Source organism: Sciurus vulgaris (assembly GCF_902686455.1).
Source record: "Sciurus vulgaris genome assembly, chromosome: 16".
Lineage (NCBI taxonomy): Eukaryota > Metazoa > Chordata > Mammalia > Rodentia > Sciuridae > Sciurus > Sciurus vulgaris.
The window spans coordinates 27,096,514-27,119,702 of record NC_136477.1 but is presented as its reverse complement, the minus strand read 5'-3'; the positions used below and the strand labels follow the sequence as shown (position 1 = coordinate 27,119,702).

Below are 23,189 nucleotides of genomic sequence, written 5' to 3'. Positions count from 1 at the left end.
AAGACAGGGCTGGGAATGTAGCTCAGTGGGAGAATACATGTGAGGCCCCAGGTTGGATGCCCAGCACCACACAGATATATACAAGATAGCAAACAGACAACAAAGCTGACCAGAATGCTGACCAGAATGGGAATTTTCATACATTAGTTAGTAGAATGTAAAATGGTATGACTACTTTGAAAAAAGAGTGGCAGTATCTTAAAAAATTAACAAATTTACCATATGACCAAACCATTCCACTACTGGGATATACTCAAGAAAAGGAAACACTTTCACATGAAGATTTAATGTGAATTCTGATAGCCGCCTTATTCCAAATAGCCAAAAGCAGAAACAATCCAAAGTCCATCAATTGATGTCCAATAAAAAGGAACCAGGTACTGCAAAAACATTATACAAAAAAATAAACATATAAGCACAAAAGACTAAATATTATATGATTGCATTTATAAGAAACATCCAGGAAAAATCTACAGAGACAGAAAAAAGATTTGTGGTTGCCTGGAGCTAGGGGTGGGTATAGGGAGTTACTACAAATGGACATGAGACATCTTTTTGGCATGATGGAAATGTTCTAAAACTGGCCTGTGGTGATGACTGAACAACTCTGTAAATTTACTAAAAATTTACTTAATTGTACACTAATCTGGTAGACTTCATAGAATATGAATTATACCTAAATAAAACTGTTTTAAACAATGAAAAAAATAGTATGTTAAATGAAAGAAGCCAAAACACAAAAAATTGCATGTTGTAGGAATTCCGTGTATGTGAAAAGTTCAAAAAAAAACTAAATCTATAGAGGAAAAAATAGATTTGTGGTTACCTGAGACTGGGAAAGGGAAGAGAGATCAACTATAAAAAGGAATAAGGGAATTTCATTGGGTTGACAGAAATATTCTAAAGCTGGGTGATGGTAATGGTTATGTAGCAAATTTACTAAAACTCCGTTACATTTTATAAATTAAATGAGAACACTTTATGGTATTAAATAATACTTCTGTAAAGTAGTTTTTAAAAAATAATGTGATCAAGGGCTGGGGATGTAGCTCAGTTGGTAGAGTGCTTGCCTCGTAAGTACAAGGCCCTGGGTTCAATCCCCAGCACCGCAAAAATAAATAAATAAATAAATAAATAAATAAAGTGATCAAATCACATTGGAGTTTTTAACCTTTGATGAGCCATGGACCACTCTGTGATAAACCTGGTAAGAAGTAACCCTATCCTGGAGGACTCAGTGCCAATCTCCCTTGTCCACTCACAGACAACTTATAGTTCTGAGGACACCAAATTAACAATATCACTAAATCTCTAGAGCCCTTGCAACTCTGAAATTCCACGTCACCTTAACAGCAAAAGTACTAAGAATGTCTACAGTCACCCTTTTCACCCCAGAAAGATGTATACCCTACCAAAAAAGAAAGCAAAATTCCTCTTCTAAAGCAATCGTAGGGACCCCTTTATTTTTCTGGTATCATTTTGGAATCTCCCATTGAATCCCTTCCTTCAATATGAAACCCTGATCTCAATGGCAAGGTGGCACAGGCCTGTAATCCCAGCTACTTGGAAGGCTGAGCAGGAGGATAGCAAGTTTGAGGACAGTCTGGCAACTTAGTAAAACACTGACTCAATTTTTTTTTTTTTTTTTTTAAAGGCTGAGACGTAGTTTAATAGTAAAGACTCCCAAGGCTCAATTCCCAGCACCCCTCCTCAAAAAAAATCTAACTAGCTCAATCAGTACATGTCAAAAAACCCAACAAGTAGCAAGGACATAGACCCATGAAGTGACTTAAAGTAAAGGGTACAGTGTCTTTTAGATAAAACTTAGACCAGGTTGTTTTAAAACAAGAGGCAAAGCCAAGCATGGTGGCACAAGCCTGTAATCCCAGCAACTCAGGAGGCTGAGGCACAAGAATCACAAGTTCAAAGCCAGCCTCAGCAACTTAGCAAGGCCCTGTCTCAAAAAACAAAAAAGGCTAGGGATATGGTTCAGTGGTTAAGTGCCCCTAGGTTCAATCCCCAGCACAGAAACAAACAAAACAAAACCAAGAGGCAAGGAAAGGGGAGGGGGGAGAATTTGACATTTCTTTAAAACACAGACACAATGTGACAACACTGACATCCCCAAGACAGCACAAGAGTCTTCAGTTGCTCTTTGTTATAAACCTAATTTTAGAACAGCATGCTGGCAAAGTAGACAATTTTTCCTCCAATACACAGGGGTCTGCTCGAGTCAGCTGACTGTGCCTCTGTTTAGCTAAACCCACCCCCTTTTGATTTCTAAGGTCATCTGAGTTATTGTTGTCCAACAAACAGTCCCCTCATCCATAGTCCCCCGCCTCCCCCTTATCACTAAGCCTGAGAATTACAATCCACGTTTGTGAAAGTTTTGATCTCTGCCACTAGTATTCCTGGACCCTCTTCAAATTCACTCCATGCACGGCAGTCAGATCTATCAGATCATGTCATGTCCCTGGTTGACACTTAAAATAAAATTTCAAAATCCTTACATGGCTAAGAAGGTCCCTAAGATCTGGCTCCCCGTTCTCTTATCTATGACAGCCTTCCTTAGGGTCCTAAAACATATCAAGCTCTTTCCCTCCCCGGGGCCTTTGCATTTCCTCATCTCTCAATAAGGGAAAAAAGTCTTCCCTAGGCTCTTTTAAGACTCACTTCTCATGCTTCAGAGCTCAATTTAAATATCATTGCCTCAAAAAAAAAAAAAAAAAAGAATTTTCCCTGAAATCACCCTAACCTGGTCTCCAGGTTATTCTCTATCAAAACATCTTATTTCCTTCCCACCACCTGCCTAAACCTGTTTTTTAAATTCTTTTTTGACTACTTGGTTAATGTCTACCTCCCTGACCATCAAGTCCGTTGCAAGGAAACAGAAGTTGGGTCTACCTTCCTCAGAGCAGTACCTGTAGCTTCCCCAGCAACGTCTGGCACTTCCTGGTACTCAAGGGGTTCTCGCATGGTGCGGGAATGAACCTCTCACAATACCAGAAATAGATGGCTCTGCCCACAACTCCAATATCCCATTTCTCCACACGACCTCAAAAAGGCCTCTCCCCCACCTGCACTTTTCTTTCTCTTCAAGACACATCTGTCGCTCGCGTTCAAGCATCTGTCAAATGTACACTAATCTTCCACGAGCCCCTCAAGCCCCACCCCGCCCCGCCTCACAGGTGCACTTCTCAAACCCCCTCCCCGCCTCACACGCGCTCCACCAACCCCGTGCTTCACACGCGCGCCCTACAAACCTCTCGTCCCACGAGCGCCCTTCCAACTCCCGTGAATGCTGCAAGCCTCCAGCTCCCGCGGTTCCCCACGTTCCCGCGTGTGACCCGCCGCCCAGTGCGGCGCCTCCCCCCTCAGCGGCGCCTGCTCTCACCGATCACCTCCTGCAGCTCATAATCGTCCCTGTTGATGGACCAGGGCAGGGCGCTCGAGTCCTCAGTCATGACGGCGGCAGCGGCTCTCGGTCCTCCCTCAAACTCGCTGACCTCTCCCGTCTCCTCGCCGCGCGTCTCCCCACCCCCAACCGCCGCCGCCGCGCCCCCACCAACTGCCTAGCGAACAGCCGCGGGTCGGACAGCGCCTGGGTGCGGGGTCACTGCACCGCAAAGAGACAGGGGTTCACAGCTCCGGCGGATCTCGCCTCCTGGTCCTCCGCGTCCAGCACTCCCCGACCCGGTCCACGTCCCAGCCTAGACCTCCGCAGCAGCCGCAAAAGAAGATTCTCCCGGGCCCAACCCCTCTGTCCCGCCCTCCACCCAAGCCCCACGCACGGGCCAAACTTTGCCTTCTCCCTCCACCTGCCGACACGCAGCGCGCTGACGTCACCGCGCCGGTCACGCCCCGCCTCGGCCCCGCCTCCAGCTGCCATCTCAAGTGTGGCTGGTTACTTAGTGAGCAAGTAAAAACCCCAAGAAGTTTTAAGTTGAGGATGGAAGGAAAGAAACGTGAAAGAAGGAGTTCGTCAAGGGCATCAGAAAGCCAAAGAAGAGACGAAAACAGTAAAAAAGTGGAAATGGCCACACTAAGCATGGCGACCTGAGTGGCCAAGTGGAGAGGGCGGAGCCATTTCTAGAAGACGGGGCACGTTGCCTTCTCCGTCGTCGCATTCATTGGTTGGTTTGAGAAGGAATGAAAAAGGCAACGGGTGTTTGTGGATGCCAGTCATGAGTTTAGTCCCGCCTCCAGGCTCTCAGCTAGAGTCTTGGTGTTAGAATTCCAGTCGTTCGAGATGCCCGGTATCTTGCGCTCCTAACCCCTTTATCCGCAGTGACGTCACGGCGTAACCGTCACACCCTCGAGACGTGCAAACTGCTCCTCAGGGTGTGGAGAAACCCAAGGGAGCGGCTTTCGAGCGTGGACAACTGCCAACTAGGATTAAAGGCCTTGAGCTTCCAGACTGAGTGGAACCGGAAGTTTGCCCTGTGACGACATTTTTTTTCAAGGCGGAAGTTCTCTGCCGCGTCCGACACGGCGCGCCCTCCAGCGTCTTCTCTGCTGTTCAGAGAACGAGTTCTGTGGGTTCTCAGCTTCGGGACTGGAGCTCAAATGAGCACCTTCCGTGGGAGCCTCGAGAATCTGTTTTCTCCCCGTGACGCGGCTGGAGCTGTTAAACGGAGAGCCGGCTCATGCGGCTTGGGGGCGTTTCAGAGGCCTTGAATTTGTGCACCTTAATTAACCTCACTTTTCTGGAGCCATTGAACAACGCGTTTGGTAGAATTGCAAAAAAGAAAACAAGCCTCAGCTGATAGGACTAGGTGCGAAACTTCTCAACACCTCAGTCCAAACACAATCACTGAAGGAAGAGACCTCCACCGAGCTGCGCATTGGAAACCCTGCTGAGCTATCCTATAGGTCTCCACTTGTTTGATGGGATTGGAGAATGTTTCAATGGAAGCACTGGCATTTGAGCCAGACCGTGGGAAGCTAACATGATGGAAGTTGAGAGGCGAAACTATTTCAGTCACTGCAAAGGTGCCAGACTTCCAGAAAGTATGGCCCAGCCCTTACTATAGAAATTGGTTTCGGCCATTACTACTGACACCTTCGTTACTGCACATGCTGCCTTTGTTCTTTTTGCAGGGAAAAGAGGAGCTAAATCTGATGGTAAAGATTAGGAATCTCAAAATTTGTGCCAATAGAAAGACCCACAAACCAAAGATAACTTGGGATTGTTGGGCTGTGTGGTCCATGGACAGACCAGATTTTTTTTTTTTTTTTTTAACCACGTATGTAATGTTGACAGACATCACATACAAGATGTTGACAAGGAAAGATTTTAAAAACCTTCCACTCTTCCCCTTCCCCCCATGGAAAGGAACTACTAATCCCGTGGTGAAAATTAAAGACGTTATTTGGCCCACATATTTGGGCAGTCACTGTATGTTGTCTTCCTCCTGAACACACATAGATGCATTATTCAAGCCAGAACCTGCTTTGCAGATCTGGTCATTTTATTTCCCCTGTCTCTGACTTTTCCTATGTGGCTTGCTAGAGGTTACAATCCTGATTTTAATGAGCAAAGACCTGGTGACTATTCTAGGCCAGAAGCCCACACCTCAACCCCTTTCTTAGCCTGTGGAGGATCTTCCCATGTGAGAATGCTGTCATACATGGAATACAATGGTGACTAAGGTAGTCTTAGTTCCTCTTTTTGTGGAGCATATGGTTTTCCTAGAAAAGAGTAAACAAACATATAAACAGTTAAGTAATTGTAAGTTACAAAGTATCATGCAGGAAAAGGCAATTAAACTATGATAGAGAAGAATTAGGAAGCCAGCCAGGCAAAAAGTGCGGGTTTTTGTTGTTTTTCTGCTTTTGTACCACGGATTGAATCCAGGGGCCACTGAGCCACATCCCTAGCCCTTTTAATTTTGAGACAGGATCTCGCTAAGTCTTTTGAGGCCTTGCTAAGTTCCTGAGCCTGGCTTTGAACTTGCCATCCTCCAGCCTCGGCCTCCTGAGCTGCTGGGATTACAAGTGTGTGCTGCTGCATCCAGCTAAGAAAGTTTTTTGTTTTGTTTTAAAAACAGTGTTCAGAGGGGATTTAGGCACATTTGAAGCTATTAATACTTGTATTCCATTTGTGTTGCTGGTTCTTGCATATGGTTCTCTCAGTAATTATTTTAGGGAAGAAAGGAAAGAGACGGTAGGGTAATTCTGGAACCCTGGTCCTTATATCAAAATTTCCCCCAACTACCCAGGATTCTTGAAATTATGACCTATTTTCCTGGAGAGAGGGACCTTGTTTTCCCCCATATTGTCAAACGAGTCCCTGGTGTAGTTTCAGTTTCCCCTAAAATCAGGCTCTGAGACTGACCAGGATTTGGGTGCAAATGATTTGTCCAAGAGGTGACCCCACAAGGTGCTCTATAGGAATGGAGTAGTGACAGGAAGGGAAGGATAGTTGTTAAAGGATGCATTAACAAGGAGTTACTATGTGGATATTGGGCTCAATTATGCTGGGAGGCACCTAAGAAACCAAAACACCTCAGAATGGTTCCACCTGACAAAGAAGGTAAGTTTTTAAATCACAAACTCCTTTTCATCTCTTAAAAGTTAACACTTGGGGAAAAAAAGTTAACACTTGGACTGGAGTTGTAGCTCAATAATAGAGTGCTTGCCTAGCGTGCAGGTAGGCCGTGGGTTCAATCCCCACTACCATCAAAAAAGAAGAAAATACTCCTGCGCCTCTACCCAGCTCAGTTCTTAGAAGAGCACATTTCTAAGGTCAGAGGAAAGCATACAGGCAGTCATAGATGCTCCTTCTCATGTACTAGGACACTGAAAGCAAACTTTGCACTAGGCCCAAAGACTATGAGCAGGGTATAGATAGCATCTACCACCGTGTGCAGACCTAAAAGATGAGAATTACTATCTAGTTCAAGAAAACAAGAGTAAAAATGTACTCATGCTTTGCCTTCTTACTATTGCCCCTATTCAACTTACCTGCCTTCTTGCTTTGCTTTTACACCTGCAAGATAGAGGGAGAAAAACTAGGGATGTCCTCAGCAATCACTAGTAATTATAGAGCTATAATAATTCAATTTTTATAGGTGCTGTGTGTGTGTGTGGTACTGGGGATTCAACTCAGGGCCTCACATATGCTAGACAAGTATTTTATTGCTAAGCCTTATCCCCATCCTGTTTTTTTTTTTTGTTTTGTTTTTTTTTTGTTTTTTTTTTTTGAGACAGTTACTAAGTTGCCCAGGCTGTCCTTGAACTTGCAGTCCTCCTGCATCAGCCTCCTAAATAGCTGGGTTTACAGAAATGTTCCACCATGTGCCTGCCTTTATAGACCCTTTAATGAAAGAAACTGAAGTCTGAATATTAATGCCTACCCTATGTGAGAAAGCAAATAAGAAAAGCACAATTTTAAGTTGCTGTAATGCACTGACTTTCTCAGTTCCCTGTCAGTATTTGGACTAACAATAGTCTCTTATAAGCTGTTCCCTACCATCAATCTCTTTAACATATCAGGTGTAGTGTGATGTCATCCCTTGTTATGAGAAGGGAAAGTAACTTTGCATAGTGTACTCTCTGCTTAGCATTCAGAACAGTGTCATGTAAAGGCACACATTCAGTCACAGTGTTAATTAAACAGTTTAAGAGTGGAAAAGATATATATAAGCTTGGAACCTGAAGCCCAATGAGAAACTGACATCTTGATAAATTCAGAAAACAAATGTCCAAGGTGACAAGGCCTTAGGGTCTGCAAGATAGGTAGGTGTATAGATTATTTTAGGTGGGTGAGTGGGAATCAGTCCATACAAGAAATCTCATCATTAGCTAGACTTGGAGCCAGAGAGGGGCTTCAGAGTCTCCCAAGCTGGCATCAGCTTCAGCTGAATTGAGCAGAAGGTAGGAAATACGTGACTGAGGTAGAGTGGGTTCCTAAGTGCCATCAACATTTCAAACGTATCTTTTAAAGGTTTCATGTGTCTATGCCAGGCATGGTGGTGGTGCATGTCTGTAATCCTTGCTACTTGGGAGGCTGAGGCAGGAGGATTACAAGCTCAAGACCAGCCTGGGAAACGTAGTAGACCTCATCTCAAAATTCTCAAAATCAATTTTTTTTTACTTTTAGAAAAAGGCCCGAAGTGTAGCTCAGTGGTAGAGCACTTGCCTAGCATAGGCAAGGCCATGGGTTCCATCCCCAGTAACACACATACACTCACACACAAAAGTGTAACATGACTAAAAATATACTTCATTAAGATATTTATTATAGCACTATTATAGTAGGGGGAAATTGGAAACAACCTAAGAACCCTTAAACATAAACCTTGGCTACATTTATAATCAAGAAAATGCAAATTAAGGGCTCTTTTTTCTTTTGGAAATGGTGTCTCACTATGTTGCCTCCAACTTGTGACCCTTCTGCCTCAGCCTCTGAAGTAGCTGGAATTATAGGCACGTGCCACCATACTGGCTATCTTCCATATTTTAAATGACTGATCTTCATATTGTTTTCAGCCTATATTTAACTAAGAAAATTATTTTATTTCTGTGATTACTTTCCAAATTACTTAACATAAAATGTCATATAAAAATTGTTCTTTTAATAGGTAATATTTGGACTTCTACAGTTTCAAAATGTACAAGTATATTGTCTTTCTACTTTTATCCTCAACAAGTCAGTACCCTTAACCTGTAGGCAACCAAAGTTAGCAGGTGTAGCAAATTGGTCAACTGCTCACATGTACCATCAGCTGCTTCTTCCTGAGCACATAGGAAACCATTTCCTAGTTTCCTTGACTTGGGATGGAGTCAAGAGACTGGGTCTGAACAATACAACATGGAAAAAAATAAGGGACACAGCTTCTAGTCTTGGCCCAAGTTTGTAATGTTCTTTGAACTGATGGGCTGACTGAATGCAAAGGATCTAGTAGAGGAGTTCAAAGAGGCCTTAGGAGATGGTAGTGTCACAAGATGAAAGGAGTCCAGAAATGATTCTCTTCTTGGAAGAGGGGGACCAGGAACATCTACACTGAACTTCATACCTGTGAAAACTAAGATTTTTCGGTTTTACTTCCGCTAGCATTAATTACACTAACACAAAAGCATTTTATGTATCCTAATATTTCAGCCCCCACTAAATGGGCAAAAAATTTAAGGCCTCAGAATACTAGGTATTGGCCAAGATAAGGAACAACAGAATCTGCCATCCTCTGCTGTTTGGAATGTAAATTGATGCAAGTCTTTGGAAAACAATTTGATATTACCTAGCAAAGTAGAACCTATACTGCCCCTACAGCCCTACAATAGTATTCCTAAATGTCTACCTAAAATAAACTCTTGTATATTCCAAGTAACATTATTACATATGTTTTGTTATGACTGAGGAAACCACAGGAACAAAATACTAAAATATTCATACAATGGATATTATAAACCAGCAGAAATGTACAACAGCTATGCAAAATAAATCAGATAAATCTGAAAACAATGCTGATAGAAACGAAGTAGCAGCATGGGGGTGAAGTTCATTGCTGGAGCCAATACGTTCAGTCCCCCATCTCAAAAAGGAAATAATAGACAAATATATAGGGTACAATTCCAGTCACAAAAAATAAAAGATCAAAAGCAGGTACAATTGGATGATTTTTTAAAAATTATATACTTGAGAAAGAGAACAAAATTCAGTTTGGTGATTAGCTGTGAGGGAAGGAAGGCTATATACTCACAGTAGAGCACACTGAGGACTTAATAGAGATGTCCCATTTCTCAAATGCTCAAGTATTCATATTAATATGCTCTTTTTAGGTATGTTTCACAATTTGTAAAGTTTGGTTTCTCACATCTCAGGTAGCAGTAATGTTTATGGCACTCACACTACAGCTCTTCCCCTCTTTCAGAGGGAGGGAACTTCAACACTCTCCAGGCTGGTCGCACTGTGCCTGCCTCAACCTGTGGCTCAGGAATGCCACTTCACTTCAGTCCCACCTGTCCAGGTCTTGGGTCTTACTTACTCTTCCAGGTGCAGCAATGGCCCACCCTCCACTCCTACCCCACCCACCCACAGGAATGCTTTTTCTGAGAGTGTTCCAACCTGGAGGACAATCCTGAGTGCTTACTTCCTCTTTCTGGGCACTTGGTCTGTGCTGCCTGGTACCCATAGTCTGTGTGTGTGTGTGTTTGTGTGTGTGTGTGTGTCAATTTTCTGTATTTCAAATTAAGTTGTGGGTGGCCTGGGAGGACTGAGGATATTTATGACAGGAAGTAAAGAATTGTGTGTGTGTGTGTGTGTGTGTGTGTGTGTGTGTGTGTGTGTGTTTGTGTGTGTGTTGCTAGGGGGTTGAACCCAGGGCCTTGTGCATTCAAAGCAAGCACTCTATCAACTGAGCTATATCCCCAGCCTACCTATGCCATGCCAGTACAAGGGCAGTCTGAAAATTTATAAAGAGCTGCTTTTCTCCCCTATTTTAGAAAAATTGGCAAATTTTATATACCAGTTTTCAATCACAAGAGTATCAGAATCTCTGGGGGAAAGGGGTGTAATTTATAAAAAACATTCAAAAATGAAGATATCTATCACTATCTAAACCAGGAACTGAATACTCATTTAACTTCTGATAACTAGATATCTTCCACTCTCTGAACTCAGGAACTGAATAAATTCAGACAGCGTAAAATATCATGACTAGTTTCATAATATAAATTCAGAGAAAAAGCCAAATAAGACCTTCATGGCAACAATTAAATTGTCAGGCAATATAAATACTTCTATTCAGTAAAATAGCCTTGTGAGGTTTTTATGCCAGTTTTATAGGTGAGGAAACAAACTTAGAAAGTCCAAGAAACTTGCCTTCAGAAATTCCTGGAAATGCTGAGCAATAGCACCTGTCTTATTTTGAGAGCTCAGTTGCTATTTATCAGTTAGTGGGAATAGAGTAAGAGCGTTATGAAGACAGAGGTTGAACGACAGTGCTACATGGTTTGATTCAGGTCTGCTCACTCTGGAAAAACAGGTTTCAGCCACCATCTGCAGAATGTCACCAATCACTGCTGTATCACTGCTTGCCCAGTTTCTTATTGCAAAATCTGATTAAGGAAAGCTTTTCTCCTTGATTCCTAGTGGATTTGAAACCTTGCTAGCATCCAACCTGAATGATTGGATTAGGGTTGTGGAGCTATAAATATTAGAGTTCTCTGCCCATCTGACCATTGAGTTGGAAATCTTAGGACACCAAGAAACAGGGACTTAGGTGCTCCTCAGTCTCAATCAAAGGCAGTGCATAAACATTTATGAATTATTCTTCATGTGCACAACTGTGACAAATTAGTCTAAAAGGTAGATCATCTTCCATCATCCAGAAGAACTGGGGCTGCTTTCCTGGTAAAGAGCAATGGACCATGACAGAGGGAGGGTCCCCTAGGGACCTTACAGGGGAGTCTAAGTTCTCACCTCCCCTAATCGCCTAATAGGTAAATTTAAGATTACCCTGTCTACCCAGCTAAACAGGGGCTCATGGGAAAGGGGAGATTTTTAGGAAGCAAAGAAGCCAAAAGGACAGCTGCAAATCAAATGACCTCAGCTTCTACCTTAAGAAATAGGAGGAGAGGCAGGGGGAGCAGCAGAGAATTGAATTCAAAATAAGGAAAAGACATAATGACACTGAAAATCATTGAAATATTTCATAACCAACTAAACCAAAATCAGGTTCTTGAAGAAATAAAATCTTTGAAATTGTTGAACCTCTATTCAGAGTAATCAAGAAGGAAAAGAAGACACAAATTACCTGGATCAGGAATGAAAGAGGTGACATCATTTCAGGTTTCACAGATATTGAAAGGGTAAATTTAAGTATAAATTTAACAACTGAGATGAAATGGATAAATTCCTTGCAGGAAACAAACTATCAAAGTTTACCTGAGTATAAATAGACAACCTATAGACCTATATTTATTCAAATATTTTGTTTTGTAAACCGAGCAGACTGGCACATGCCTGTTATCCCAGGTACTCAGGAAACTGAGGTAGGAGCTTCCAAAGTTTTAGGCCAGTCTGGGCAAACTTCACAAGACCTTCAGCAACTTAGCAAGATCCTGTTTCATTTTTTTTCTTTTCTGTTCTTTCCTTTTTCTGTACTGAGAATCAAATTCAGGGTGCTTTTACCACTGAGCTACATCCCCATTTCTTTTTATTTCCTATTTTGAGACAGGGTCTCACTAAGTTGCCCAAACTGGCCTCCAGCTTATGAACCTCCTGCCTCAGTCCCCTGAGCAGCTAGGATTATAGGCATGAACCACCATACCTGTCCCTGTCTCAAACTTTAGAGAGGGCTGGGGATATAACTCATTGGTGGTAGAACCCCTGGACTCAATCCCCAGTACACCACCCCCCATCAAAAGTAAAAAGGAAATATTTTGGTTTGTAGTTAAAATCCCTCTCACAAAGAAAACAGCATCCAGATGAGGGTGATGGGGACAAACCCATGTTGTGATGTCGTGTGAGACTCATGCTTTGTAAACGGGCCTATGAAGCTGCCACCAGAGCACCTGGGGTGAGGCCAACTGATGTCCCCTTGGGTGCTATTCATCCTGTCTTCCCAATGATTAAGTCTCCTTCATAACAAATATCCTTGGATGAGCATTTACTCAGGACATGATTATGGTCATACTCTGCAGTTCATCAATATATCTTTCCCCTTGGCTTCCTTGTCAGGAACCTTCCAGTCTGTTCTTTGCAAATCTGTGACCAGCTGGCCCACCTACTAGCTGCTGCCCTCAAGTCAAGTCAGATTTGAACCTCTGGTAGATGTGCAACCAAGCTGCATGCTGGGAGGCCTCCCTTCACCATGGGCTTTTGAAGCCACTTCAGAGAGGACTGGTGCAACAGCTGTTTCTTCTGGCTGGTTCCAGCACACTACACAGATTCCTTTCAGAAAGAGGCCTCTGCTTGCTTACTTTTCCTCCACTATGTGATCATTCTGTTCCCTTTGGGGCACCAGTGGAATGCTAGAGGAGACACTGGCAGGCAGTGGGGTTATATGTGAGAAGAGATCACTGGGCCTTTGCACCTGCTCAGTGTACACCATCTCCATTGCACAAGAGCACGTTGAGGTGCCTGTCCAACCTGATGGACCGGTGCACCATGTAACATCCAGGTCAGGGCAGGTACTAAGGATTGATCAACTATCCCCAAGCCTTTGTACCACCAGTGATCATTGGCTTGTTTGCAATGATATGGCACACCATGGATTGTCAGGATGCCAGCAAGGAGGCTATCCTTGCCCTCCTCAAACACATGAACAACTCAATCCTATTTTAACAGAATCCTATTTTAAGGTCATTCCTCATATCAATCATTGTGCCAGTCAGGGGCCAACAAGAAATGAATGGTGCAGTCAGAAGGGATAATCTGAGAACAGTTTCATAGTGGAGCTATTTGTAAAGTCAAGGGCAGAGTGGAGGGAAACCAAAAGGATGAGTATCATACTCCAGGGCTAATGACCTCTGAGAGCCATGACCACACAGAACCCTGAAGGAGCAATGAACAGAGGACTCCAGGAGCCAGTAGGGGAAAGAGAAAGAGAGCGACCTGAAAGCAGCTGCACCTTTGGTAGACAGAATTTGTCGGCTGTCAGCAACCCCACAAGAGGATAAATACCCTGACCTCATTCACTTCCTGCTCTCCGATCGCCTGCTGGTTCCACCCAAGGCCCAAGCCCAATAGCAAACCAGAGGGCAAGGGGAGCACAGAGCCTGCTGGAGAACAAGGGGAGAAGATGTGGAGGAGAAGAAAGACAATATTAGCCCATGAGCCCATGTAATTTAAACAAACAGGGAATTTGCTGTCTCACCTACCTGAAAATCCCAGAAGTAAGGCTAGAAGCAGGGGTTCACATAATGTTGTTGGTGGCGGACACTGGGAACTTTGACTCAATGAGAAGAGAGATAAAATCAAGTCAGTCAAATAAGTACAAATACACAGGCAAAGACTTTATTGAGACCTCCTCTTGAGAAAAGAGACACAGCTGGAATAAGAAGATATCTGCCTGGTTTACTGCATCAACAAAAGAAGCTAGTGCTATTTTATTGGCTGCTCAAATGAGTGGAGTATAGGACTGTTGCCCGGATGAGGGAAGTGAAAGGACCCTGACTCTAATGCTATACCTGGTACTGTTTGAGGGTGGATGAATGAGGAAAATTTCCTATCTGACAAACTAACGGTTAGGGTGGGACCTTATAAATGGCTGTCAGGTTATGCATCAAGGCTCAGGACTATATCTGCTCTTTGGCCCTCCTCCTCCATCATCAGTGTCTGGTTTGCTTCTCTTTGCAGGTTCCTTACACAGTGTGTCCCATCATGTTCCAAAGTGACTCCAGAACTCAACCTTTTTCATTCAAGCACACTGGGATCTGTCAAGGGCTTCAGTGTATCTTATTGACTGGGTCTCATGACATGCTTGAACCCATCAGAGAGCTCAGAAGAAGGAGAGGTGCTGCTTGGTGTAGGTCTATGCCTGGAGCTGGGGCTGAGGAAGATTATGGTAGGAAACCTGAAGAAGAAAGAGGGATGTTGATGCCTGGTACCAAACACCACCACCCTACAACTCCCTTCCTGCATGTATGTGGTGGAGCTTCTCAACCTTTCTGCACCTATGAATCACTGGGGGAACCTACTAAAGTGCAGAATCTAATGTGTTAGGTCTGAAGTGGAACATGAGAGAGTCCTCTATTTTTTCTTTTTTTTTTTTTTCGGAACCAGGGATTGAACCCAAGGGTACTGAACCACTAAGCCACATCCCCAGCCCATATATATATATGGGCTATATATATATTATTTAGAGACAGAGTCTCATTGAGTTGCTTAGGTCCCTGCTAAGTCTCTGAGGCTGGCCCTGAACTCATGATTCTCCTGACTCAACCTCCTGAGCCACTGTAATTACAGGTATGCACCACCATACTCAACTGAGAGTCCTCATTTCTAATAGGGGATGTCAGTGCTACTGGTCCAGGGACCACACTTTGAGTAGCAGGGTTCCACAGAAGCTCAATCTTGTCCCTAGTGTGGCTAGTAGTCACAATAGGGATTGAACCCTTAAAACATGACTGCTCCAGATTGAAATGTGCTGAAAGCATAAAATATATACCAGATTAGTAAGACACAATAAGAAAATAAATGTAAAATCTCATCAGTTGTTTTCATATGTTTTACATGTTGAGACGCTACTTTAGATAGAGTGAACTAAACAAAATAAATTATTTAAATTCATTTCTCCTGCTTCCTTTTACCTTTTTAGTGTGGCTACTAGGAAATTTAAAACCACGTATGTGGCTCAGACACCATGTCTGCTGACTAGCGCTCCACCAGAAAGAGCTAATTCTTGAAGCGAGGCTGGCGCTCTGAGCGCACATTCGTTTCCACTCGGGTCAGAACCCAAGGAGCCTAACTGCCCAGAGCGCACAGACTTCCCTCGGGTCCCTGCACTCCACCTTCCCTCAGGCCCTAGGGGCAGGTCATGGCAAGTGGAACTGAGGCCTGTGTCCATGGGTCAAGGGCTTCTTGGATGGACCCAGTAGGGTTTGCGTGGGGAAAGAAGAAATTCAGAGACCACAGAGTCCCTCCTTCCAGTCAGTGTCACTTCCTCACTCATTTTTGAGTGTGCAACTGCCTGAAGCAGAAAGTGCCACCAAGCTTATCCACTTCCTTAATCCACCTTGCATGCAGCCACCCAGCTAGGCTCTCCGTGCTGAGGTTCAGCAGCCCTGCACTGCCAGACTCAGCGTTGAAGCCTAAATCCTGGGACCCTGGTCATCCTTGACAAACTCCAAGGGTTCTAGCCCACCAGTCTGTTCTCCTCTCCAGCTGTGCCTCTTGTTTTCCCGTCCACTTAAATGATTCCCTTTCTGCTTGAATCTCCTTCTCCTGCCTTGGTCTGCCCTGCCCATTCCACTACCTGTCAGAGCCCACCTCAGGGCCATCTGCCTCCAGGGGCCCTTTCCTGGCAAGTGGCACACAGAGGCCTGTCTTCAGGACTGGTAGGACTTGCTGCCCAGGCCTCTGCTATCTGACTTCTTGAGTCACTCAGGTTCCTGCTTCGTGTCTTGATTCTCCCATTGGGTCTTAATTTCCTTGAGGACAGGGCCATGCTTGGTTTTCCTTCATAGTCTGCCTGGTTTAGACCAATAAAAGAAGCAGGTCCTCCAGAAATAAGTTCATGAAATGAAATGGTATTTGGAAACAATACTTGTATAGATACAAAAATATGTGTTATCAGTGACCACTTTTATAATGAAGTATTCTTAAAAAAAAACATGATGGAAAACTAAGCTTTAGTCATTGCTTAGGGACCCAGTGGCTTTGGTTTTTACCTTGATTTTTACTATATTAACAATTTTTTTAAAAAACTTTTCATTTTTAGGTAATTGGAGATTTGCAGGAAATTGCAAAGCTATTCCAAAAGAAGTTCCTATATCCTTCTCACGATCTTCCCCAGTGAATAATTGAATGTAACTCTAGGATAATATCAAGACCAACAAGATGACATTGGCAGAATATACATTTACACCTTTGGGTCATCTTATCACATGGGAAGATTGTCATACCACAATCGAACTCCCTAACAATCACAACCATACAGTTTTGCTCCAGCCACCTATTCAGTCCTTCCTCCCCTCCCTGACCAGCCCTAGGCCCTGGCATCTCTGATTACTTCTCCATCTCTGTAATTTCAGTCTTGTTGAGCAGAATTTCACTGGGTTTTTTTTTTGTAGTGCTGTGAGAGTACCTCCGCGTGTAGGATTTCATAGCTCTGGGGCGAACATTCCCTGTAGCTAATGTGTCACAGTTCTACCTGTGTCGGCGGTGTACCAGTCAGGTACACTGTTAGGTTATAGTTAGGGGTAAGGAGGCCTGTGCTCCCTTTGGGACACTTGACTCACCCTGTTTATCATGTAGCCATTTTAAGTATTCCTCTGCATGAATTGAAGCCACGTCACAACACACAGTGCTTAGAACAGGGTAGCTGGTGGAGTTTGATCTTCTGAGGAAGGAGGAAGTTCCAGGGACTCCACAATCAGTCACTTCCTTTCTCTTTTTCATTAGTGAAGTTGCCTGAGGCAGAAATAGCCACTGCACTTCTCCTGTTCCTTAATCTATCTCGCACGCAACCCCTAACTATTCTTTGGGATAGAACAGTAAAAAGCCCCAAATCTGAACAGCAGACAGAAAGTAGACTGAGAAAGAATTGACAGGTAGAACTTCCAAAACATCTAGGAAGGCAAAGGACTTTGGATTTGTACCTATTTTTACTCTTTCTTCTTCCTGATGTTCTAAGATTCCTCCTCTTATCTTTCCCTTTCTGTTTCAAGAATTTCAAGGGGCTGGAGTTGTGGCTCAGGGGTAGAGCGTTTGCTTGGCAGGTGTGAGGTCCCAGGTTTGATTCTCAGCACCGTGTGTAAATAAATAAAGTCCATTGACAGCTTAAAAATATATTTTAAAAAAAGAAGAACTTCCCCTAGCCCTTCTTTTAGGGTTAGGTCTGCTGTTGACAAATCTTGCAGATTTCCATCTGAGAACATCTTGACTTCCTCTTCATTTCTGAAGACTTTTTGCTGGGTGAAGGATTTTTGGGGGGGTGGTGAAGGATTTTGAGTTGACAGTTCTTTCTTCCCGGCACTTGAGTGAGGTTGAACCCCTGCTTTCCCACCCCCACAGCTGTTGAATGGAAATCTGAGGTTGTTCAAATATTTCTAAGATCCCATTTGTCCTGACCGCTTTCAAGATTTTTTTTTCTTCGTCTTTGATTTTCAGAGCTGGACTATGATGTGTCTTGGTGTGGATTTCTTCAGCTTCTTCATGGTTGGGGTTTGTGCAGCTTCTTGTTTGATGCCTATTGTCATTTTTGTAGTTTCAACCATAATTCTTTTGAATTCTTTTTTTAGCTTCAATTTCTTTTCCTCTCCTTTTCAGACTTCAATGGCATACAGACTGGATCTTTCCTTGTACATAGTCTCACAAAGTCCTGAGATCCTGTTAATTATTTTCCAGTCTTTATGTTCAGGTTGGGTGCTCCTGGTTCTGCATTCTGCCCTGTTGTGATTTGAGCCCTTGAGGAGGAGGGCTCTGGAAGCCCCTGCCAAGCCCTCTGGAACCCACTCAAACAGCCAGCTTTTCTTACTGGTAAGAATGCTACCCAGCTTACTGCTTCCAAACTTCTTTCCTATGTGTGTGTGAGTGCGCACACACACACACACACACACACACACACACACACACACACCTTCCCAAAATAGAATATTCTTTATTATAAACCCAGAATAGAGAAAGATAAATGACAAATACAGGCATTTCTCAGGTCTCTTTGAAATTCTCACAAATCATATGAAAGAGGGGTAAATAGTGCTTTCTTGAAATTACTATAAAATGTCCAATATCAAAGGGGGGACAGATGCAGGCATCTAAGTGCTTCACTGCAATCATGCAGTCAGTGGTCTCTATTCCTTCTTGGAATCCTATGGGAAGGCACCTTGCCCCAGCCTGGCCAAGGAGGAGCACAAAAGCAATTTGCTATCAGATTTAGGGCCTTGGGATCTGCCCTGGGGCACAAAGACCTGGAACCATGACATTTTCTCCCTCATAGAGAACTTGAGGGGAAGGTGCAAACCACCTTGGGAGGAAGAAAATGTCCACGCCTGCTGTGAGTTCAAGGAGCTCTTCCTACTCTGTCTGGCCTTCATTGAAGGAAAATGCTGGCAACTTGGACCCTTTCCAGACTTTGGTTTTAATGAATAGAGAAAATAGAAGAAAGAATTAAGAGCACCTATTCTTTTCCAGGAAGATGACCAGGCCCCCTTGATGGTGGGACTTTCCCATGCAGGTGTCCCTGGAAGATGCAAGGTATATGCAGAGAAACATGTACATGCAGGTACCTCTGTGTGTGAGGGTGCATGAGTCAACTTGTATGTGCCCATGTGTGAAAGATTATGGGTGCTCATGTGCCCACAGGCTTTGGGGAAGGATGCTCCTATGTGGCTTCTGTTTGTTGGTAAAAAAGGCAATGGAAATATAGAAAGACAGTGGGAAAGCTCTCTGTGGGTGACCCAGGGAGGAAGGTTCTGTGTTGACATGACCCTGGTGACTCAACCCCAGAGCCCTACCTGATGGTATGTCAGAAGCCAGGATGCCAACCCAGGCCAAGAAGAACTGAGGAGAGCTGACAGGCATCTGGATGAGTGGAAGTGAAAAGCAGCACCAGCTGCTCAGGATGGTCTCTTGGGGCAGAGGCTGGGAGGAGTCAAAGATGTAGCTGAGAGAAGACCCTTAGAGAATCAGGCTCGAGGCAGGATCTGCAATAAGGATCAGTCAGCTTCCTCAACTGCCCTACAGAGAGGAGGAAGTGGGTTGCGAGGTGGTGAATAGGTACCACTGTGGAAGCAGCTGTCCCAGCAGGCTCATGGTCCCACTGGTGGCCAGCATGTGGTCCACCCACAGTCAGCTCTCTCTCAGTCAGAGCAGTACTCAACCTTTTCCAGCAGTGATTTGAACACAGCTACCACCCAAACTCCACATCGTGCAGAAAGCGAGGTGGAAGATGTGTGAAAGGCTCAGAGGTGACTCAGCTACTCCTCTTCTTACTTAGAGCTGACCCTGGTTTTCATTGTCCTGGCTGATAACCACTCTTAGTGGTGGTTCCATTAGGACAGAAGAGATGGGGTCCACACAATGTCTGACTACGACAGATGTATCTGTGGAGTTGGCACTTCTAGGAACAGAGAGGTGAGTGGAGCACAGATTCCCACCACAATCCCAGAAGGAAGCACCAGCAGAAGCACATGGACGGGGAGACAGAGGGAGGCACTGCAGGGGTCCCAGAGTCTTCTTCAGGGCAGGGACAAGGCCTTGGCAAGGCGGGTCCAGAACCAGGACTGTGTGCAGGGGTTGGTGTAGTCGCAGACAGTGATGAACCGCAGGATGCTGGGGAACTCCTTCTTCATCGACTTGTACTTGATGGGGATCAGGCGCTTCTGATGGGCACCTGTAAGCAAGTGTCACAGCATTTTCACCAGGCCCTTGGCCCAGTCAGGAGATAACATCAGACCTCCCCAAGTTGGTACCATAACACCTATTTATTCATACAGAGGCATACAAGCTCAGGTGTGTACACAAGCTCAGGTGTGCAGAGACCCGTTTCTGGAGGCCCCATCTCCTCACTCCCCTCTGGCCAGGGCAGGACTGAGTTTACCTGGGGAGAGGCTGAGTGCAAACTTGGTCTGGAAGTCACATTCCTTGCTCTGCAAGTAATCATCTGACACAACTACCACCATCCGGCGACACCTATGGGAGAATGGGCAGGCTGCATATACTGTGGTAACTTACTTGAGGATATTCCCAGGTGACATTCTTAGAGGAGGGTCACTGTGACCAGGGTAAACAGGGCTAGCTGGCAGGAAAAGCCCAGCATCTGGACCCTTGAGCAAGTCTTCATGCACCCACTCACCCACCACTGGGCCCCTAGTCCACCTCTTTTCGATGAGCTCACTAGCGATGGACCAGACACAGGTGCCTGGCAGGACGTCACGGTCAGACACACACAACTTCAGCCGATATTCCGTCTGTTCCAGTTGCCGTATCATCTCCTGCACAAACTGGATGTCGCTGGGGCAGTAACAGATGAAGGCATCAAAACGCTCTGGCACTTTCCCTGAGAGCAGAGCACAAGGTGATGGTCAGAGTACCAAAGAAGCGGTGAAGGAACCCAGCCAAGAGTTCCTTGCACAGGCAACCTGGTCCTGGACCCTATACTCATCCCAAGATGACACAACTTGGAGAAAGTGCTCTTCTCAGGAAAGGAGAGATGAGGCCCCTGGGGGCCAAACCCTGGGTTAACCATCATTTCATGAGAGTCTCAAAGCAACATAGTGGTAGGACTATTAGTAGCCCCATTTTTTTGGTGGGAAAGCCAAGACTCAGAAACTAAATCTTGCCCAAGGACTCACAGCCCATCTGCTTTCAACATCAATGTTCTACATCGTAGACTGTCCTGTGGCTGTGGCCCACCCGTCTGACTGTGCCATGGGAACAATATTGGGCCCTTACCCATGGGGTCATCAAGTGTGGTGATGCCTGACAGTTCCTCTGTCCTTGGTACACTGCTGTCTACTCTGGCCACCTGTAAGGGCTTCTCTGATTCCTGCTGCTGCTGCTTCTTAAAGTACTTCTGGCAGTCCTCCTCTGTAGGGAAGAGACAGGGTGTGTTAGGTTGCCCAGCCCTCCACCCACAATCAGGATCCAGCCCTGTCCCACCTCTTTTGTTCCTTTTGGACTCCAGTCCTCCAGCCGCTGGTGCCATGAGCAGCTCCACAGCTCTGACAAGCCAAACACACACATGCACCCTCCCCGCTCCCCCACCACCAGGGCTCTGACTCTTTCAAAGGGATATTGTGGTGTTCTGGCCATCTAGGAAGCCAAGGTCAGGCATGCGTCCCTCTGTCCCTTGACCCCCTTTCTAGAGCTCCTGAGAATGGAATAAAGGTCTTTTTCCAGGATCCAGGGCCTGTGAGGAGGCCTGAGGACTGAGGGTTATGGGGCAGTGATGGGAATGACACCAACCCAGCAAGGTGTGCCTGTCTGGGCAGCTGGACTTCCTGTGCAAGTACCTTACATGAGTGCCAGTGCGCACAGAAGGGTTCTTTCCCCAGGCACCTGAAGTTTCCTAGAGCATCAGCTTCCAGTCCCTGGCTTCTCCTGTTCTCTACCTGAAACAGCTCAGAGGCTCCAGAGCAGCCTCAGACTAACATCTGGCCCAACCTGAGAGCCTTTGCTAAGCCTCAGGGTCTTTGCCGCTTTTCCTCTACCCTTATCTTGTCAGAGACCTTGACAAGGAACCTGATCATCTCCCTCTGCAGACTTCTCCAGCACCCCGCGCCCTCCCAGCCAGAACCAGGGTCGCTAGGGCTGGCTGCTGAGGCCTGTGAAAGTCAGCCTTCCTCCACCCTCGATAGGAGGCCTCACCGATGCTGGGTCCCAGCTCCACCAGTATGTCGTCACGGCCCAGCGTGGTGAGCAGCTCCAGCAGCCGCCCTACGGAAGCTCCAGGGCGGCCCTGCCAGGCGTCCAGCAGGCTGCCGGTTGGGTCTGGGCGCGCCTCAAACTGCCGAATCTCCAAGTACTCGAAACCCATCTCCTCAGCCAGCACGGTCCAGTCGGCTGCCACCTGTGTCCGCACGTTCAAGAAAAGCGACAGGCGGCGCCGCACTCGCACGTTGAGCGCAGCCAGGGGCAGGGAGGATGTAGAAGTGGCCAGGGGTGCAGACCCATCACTGGGGCCTCCCGCAGACATGACACAGGGCCGCTCTGAAGGAGCCTTGGTGCTGGAGGGTCGCGTCGCCTGTCGGGCTTCCTCCTTCTACGGCTCCCTCCGCTCTCGTGGCTGCTTTCGCTTTCTGAGAAGCGCCGCCCTGCGGTGGACTCCGGAGGCCCGCGCAATCGTGTCAAGTTGGAGCGCCCCACCCCTCACTGGGAGACTGGGGCGGTGAATAGAGAAATCCAGAACCTGCCCTTAGAGTTTCTTTTCTGCAATGCTGGGGATCCAACCCAAGGTCTGTCGTACGCTAGGAAAGCGCTCTACCACTGAGCTATATCCCCAAATCCGCCCCCTTTTAATTTTGAGTCAGGGTCTCGCTAAATAGAGTGGACTGGCCCGGAATATATGTTCCTCCTAGCTGAGACTCGGAAGTATCTAGAATTACAGGCGTGTCCCTCAGTACCCAGCAAAACCTCCTGCCCTTTGAGATCTGGATCTGTCCACTGACCTTCCTCGAGGAGTCTGGCGGTGGTGCTGGGTGGAGGACTAAGGAGAATGACCCTATTTTGGAAGTTGTGGGAAACCGCCCTAGCTCTATGGAATTTGATGGTGTCACATTCATTTAATCGGGGATCTAAGAGGTTCGTATGATTCTGCCCTAGAGGATGGTGGAAGAGGACAAGGAGAATCACCAGGTCTGTCCTCCCTGGTCTGTGAGGAACACACAATCCTGCCCATAGGAGAATGGGGAGAGACCAGTTCTGCACCGCGAAGTGGCAATGGAAAAGGACTTACTGCCTTAAGTCTGAGGCAGGCTATGACTGCTCTCAAAAGGCGAAGGGTTGTGATTGACAAGGCACGGCCTCTTGGTGTCCGAGGAAAACACAGTACTACTGGCACAGGTCTCAGGTAAACACA

General features: G+C 45.7%; 2 protein-coding genes and 1 long non-coding RNA gene across 6 annotated transcripts in view; 1 reads left to right on the top strand and 2 right to left on the bottom strand.

Moving 5' to 3' along the window:
• The window catches only part of OXSR1 (oxidative stress responsive kinase 1), a 101,445-nt gene extending 97,652 nt beyond the window's left edge, over positions 1-3,793 (bottom strand). For 2 of the 3 annotated variants that reach the window (XR_013759986.1, XM_079115619.1), the window contains exon 1: positions 3,395-3,792. Coding sequence is in view for 2 of the 3 variants with exons in the window: in XM_079115619.1 (XP_078971745.1) it covers positions 3,395-3,464 (70 nt within the window). In the remaining variant the exon portion in view is untranslated. Of the gene's footprint in view, positions 1-3,394 lie in introns of all 3 variants that reach the window. The other variant, XM_079115621.1, reaches the window with a different exon arrangement.
• Positions 3,794-14,455: 10,662 nt separating this feature from the next.
• Positions 14,456-18,700, top strand: LOC306646870. Its single transcript, XR_013759990.1, has 2 exons — positions 14,456-14,541; positions 16,935-18,700. It is a non-coding gene; the product is annotated as an uncharacterized lncRNA (long non-coding RNA).
• On the bottom strand, positions 18,250-22,394 carry MYD88 (MYD88 innate immune signal transduction adaptor). Of its 2 annotated transcripts, none has more exons than XM_079115628.1 (5): positions 21,980-22,391; positions 21,065-21,199; positions 20,489-20,669; positions 20,211-20,302; positions 18,250-20,003 (listed from the first exon to the last, which is right to left on the bottom strand). In XM_079115628.1, exons 1-5 carry the CDS (start codon positions 22,305-22,307, stop codon positions 19,849-19,851), a joined length of 891 nt encoding a protein of 296 aa, XP_078971754.1. In that variant the 5' UTR covers positions 22,308-22,391; the 3' UTR covers positions 18,250-19,848. The 2 variants fall into 2 exon arrangements, 1 of the variants encoding a protein (XP_078971754.1); XR_013759988.1 differs by having other exon boundaries at positions 19,867-20,003; positions 20,508-20,669; positions 21,980-22,394.
• Between the last annotated feature and the right edge of the window lie 795 nt (positions 22,395-23,189).

What these genes read in the sequence shown, in the direction of transcription:
- MYD88 (XM_079115628.1), bottom strand. Translation starts at nt 22,307, where the DNA reads ATGTCTGCGGGAGGCCCCAGTGATGGGTCTGCACCCCTGGCCACTTCT. An exon ending in CACACTTGATGACCCCATGG is followed by an intron (nt 20,670 to 21,064) that starts GTAAGGGCCCAA and finishes CTCTGCTCTCAG; the next exon opens with GGAAAGTGCCAGAGCGTTTT. An exon ending in TGCACTCAGCCTCTCCCCAG is followed by an intron (nt 20,004 to 20,210) that starts GTAAACTCAGTC and finishes ACTTGCTTACAG; the next exon opens with GTGCCCATCAGAAGCGCCTG.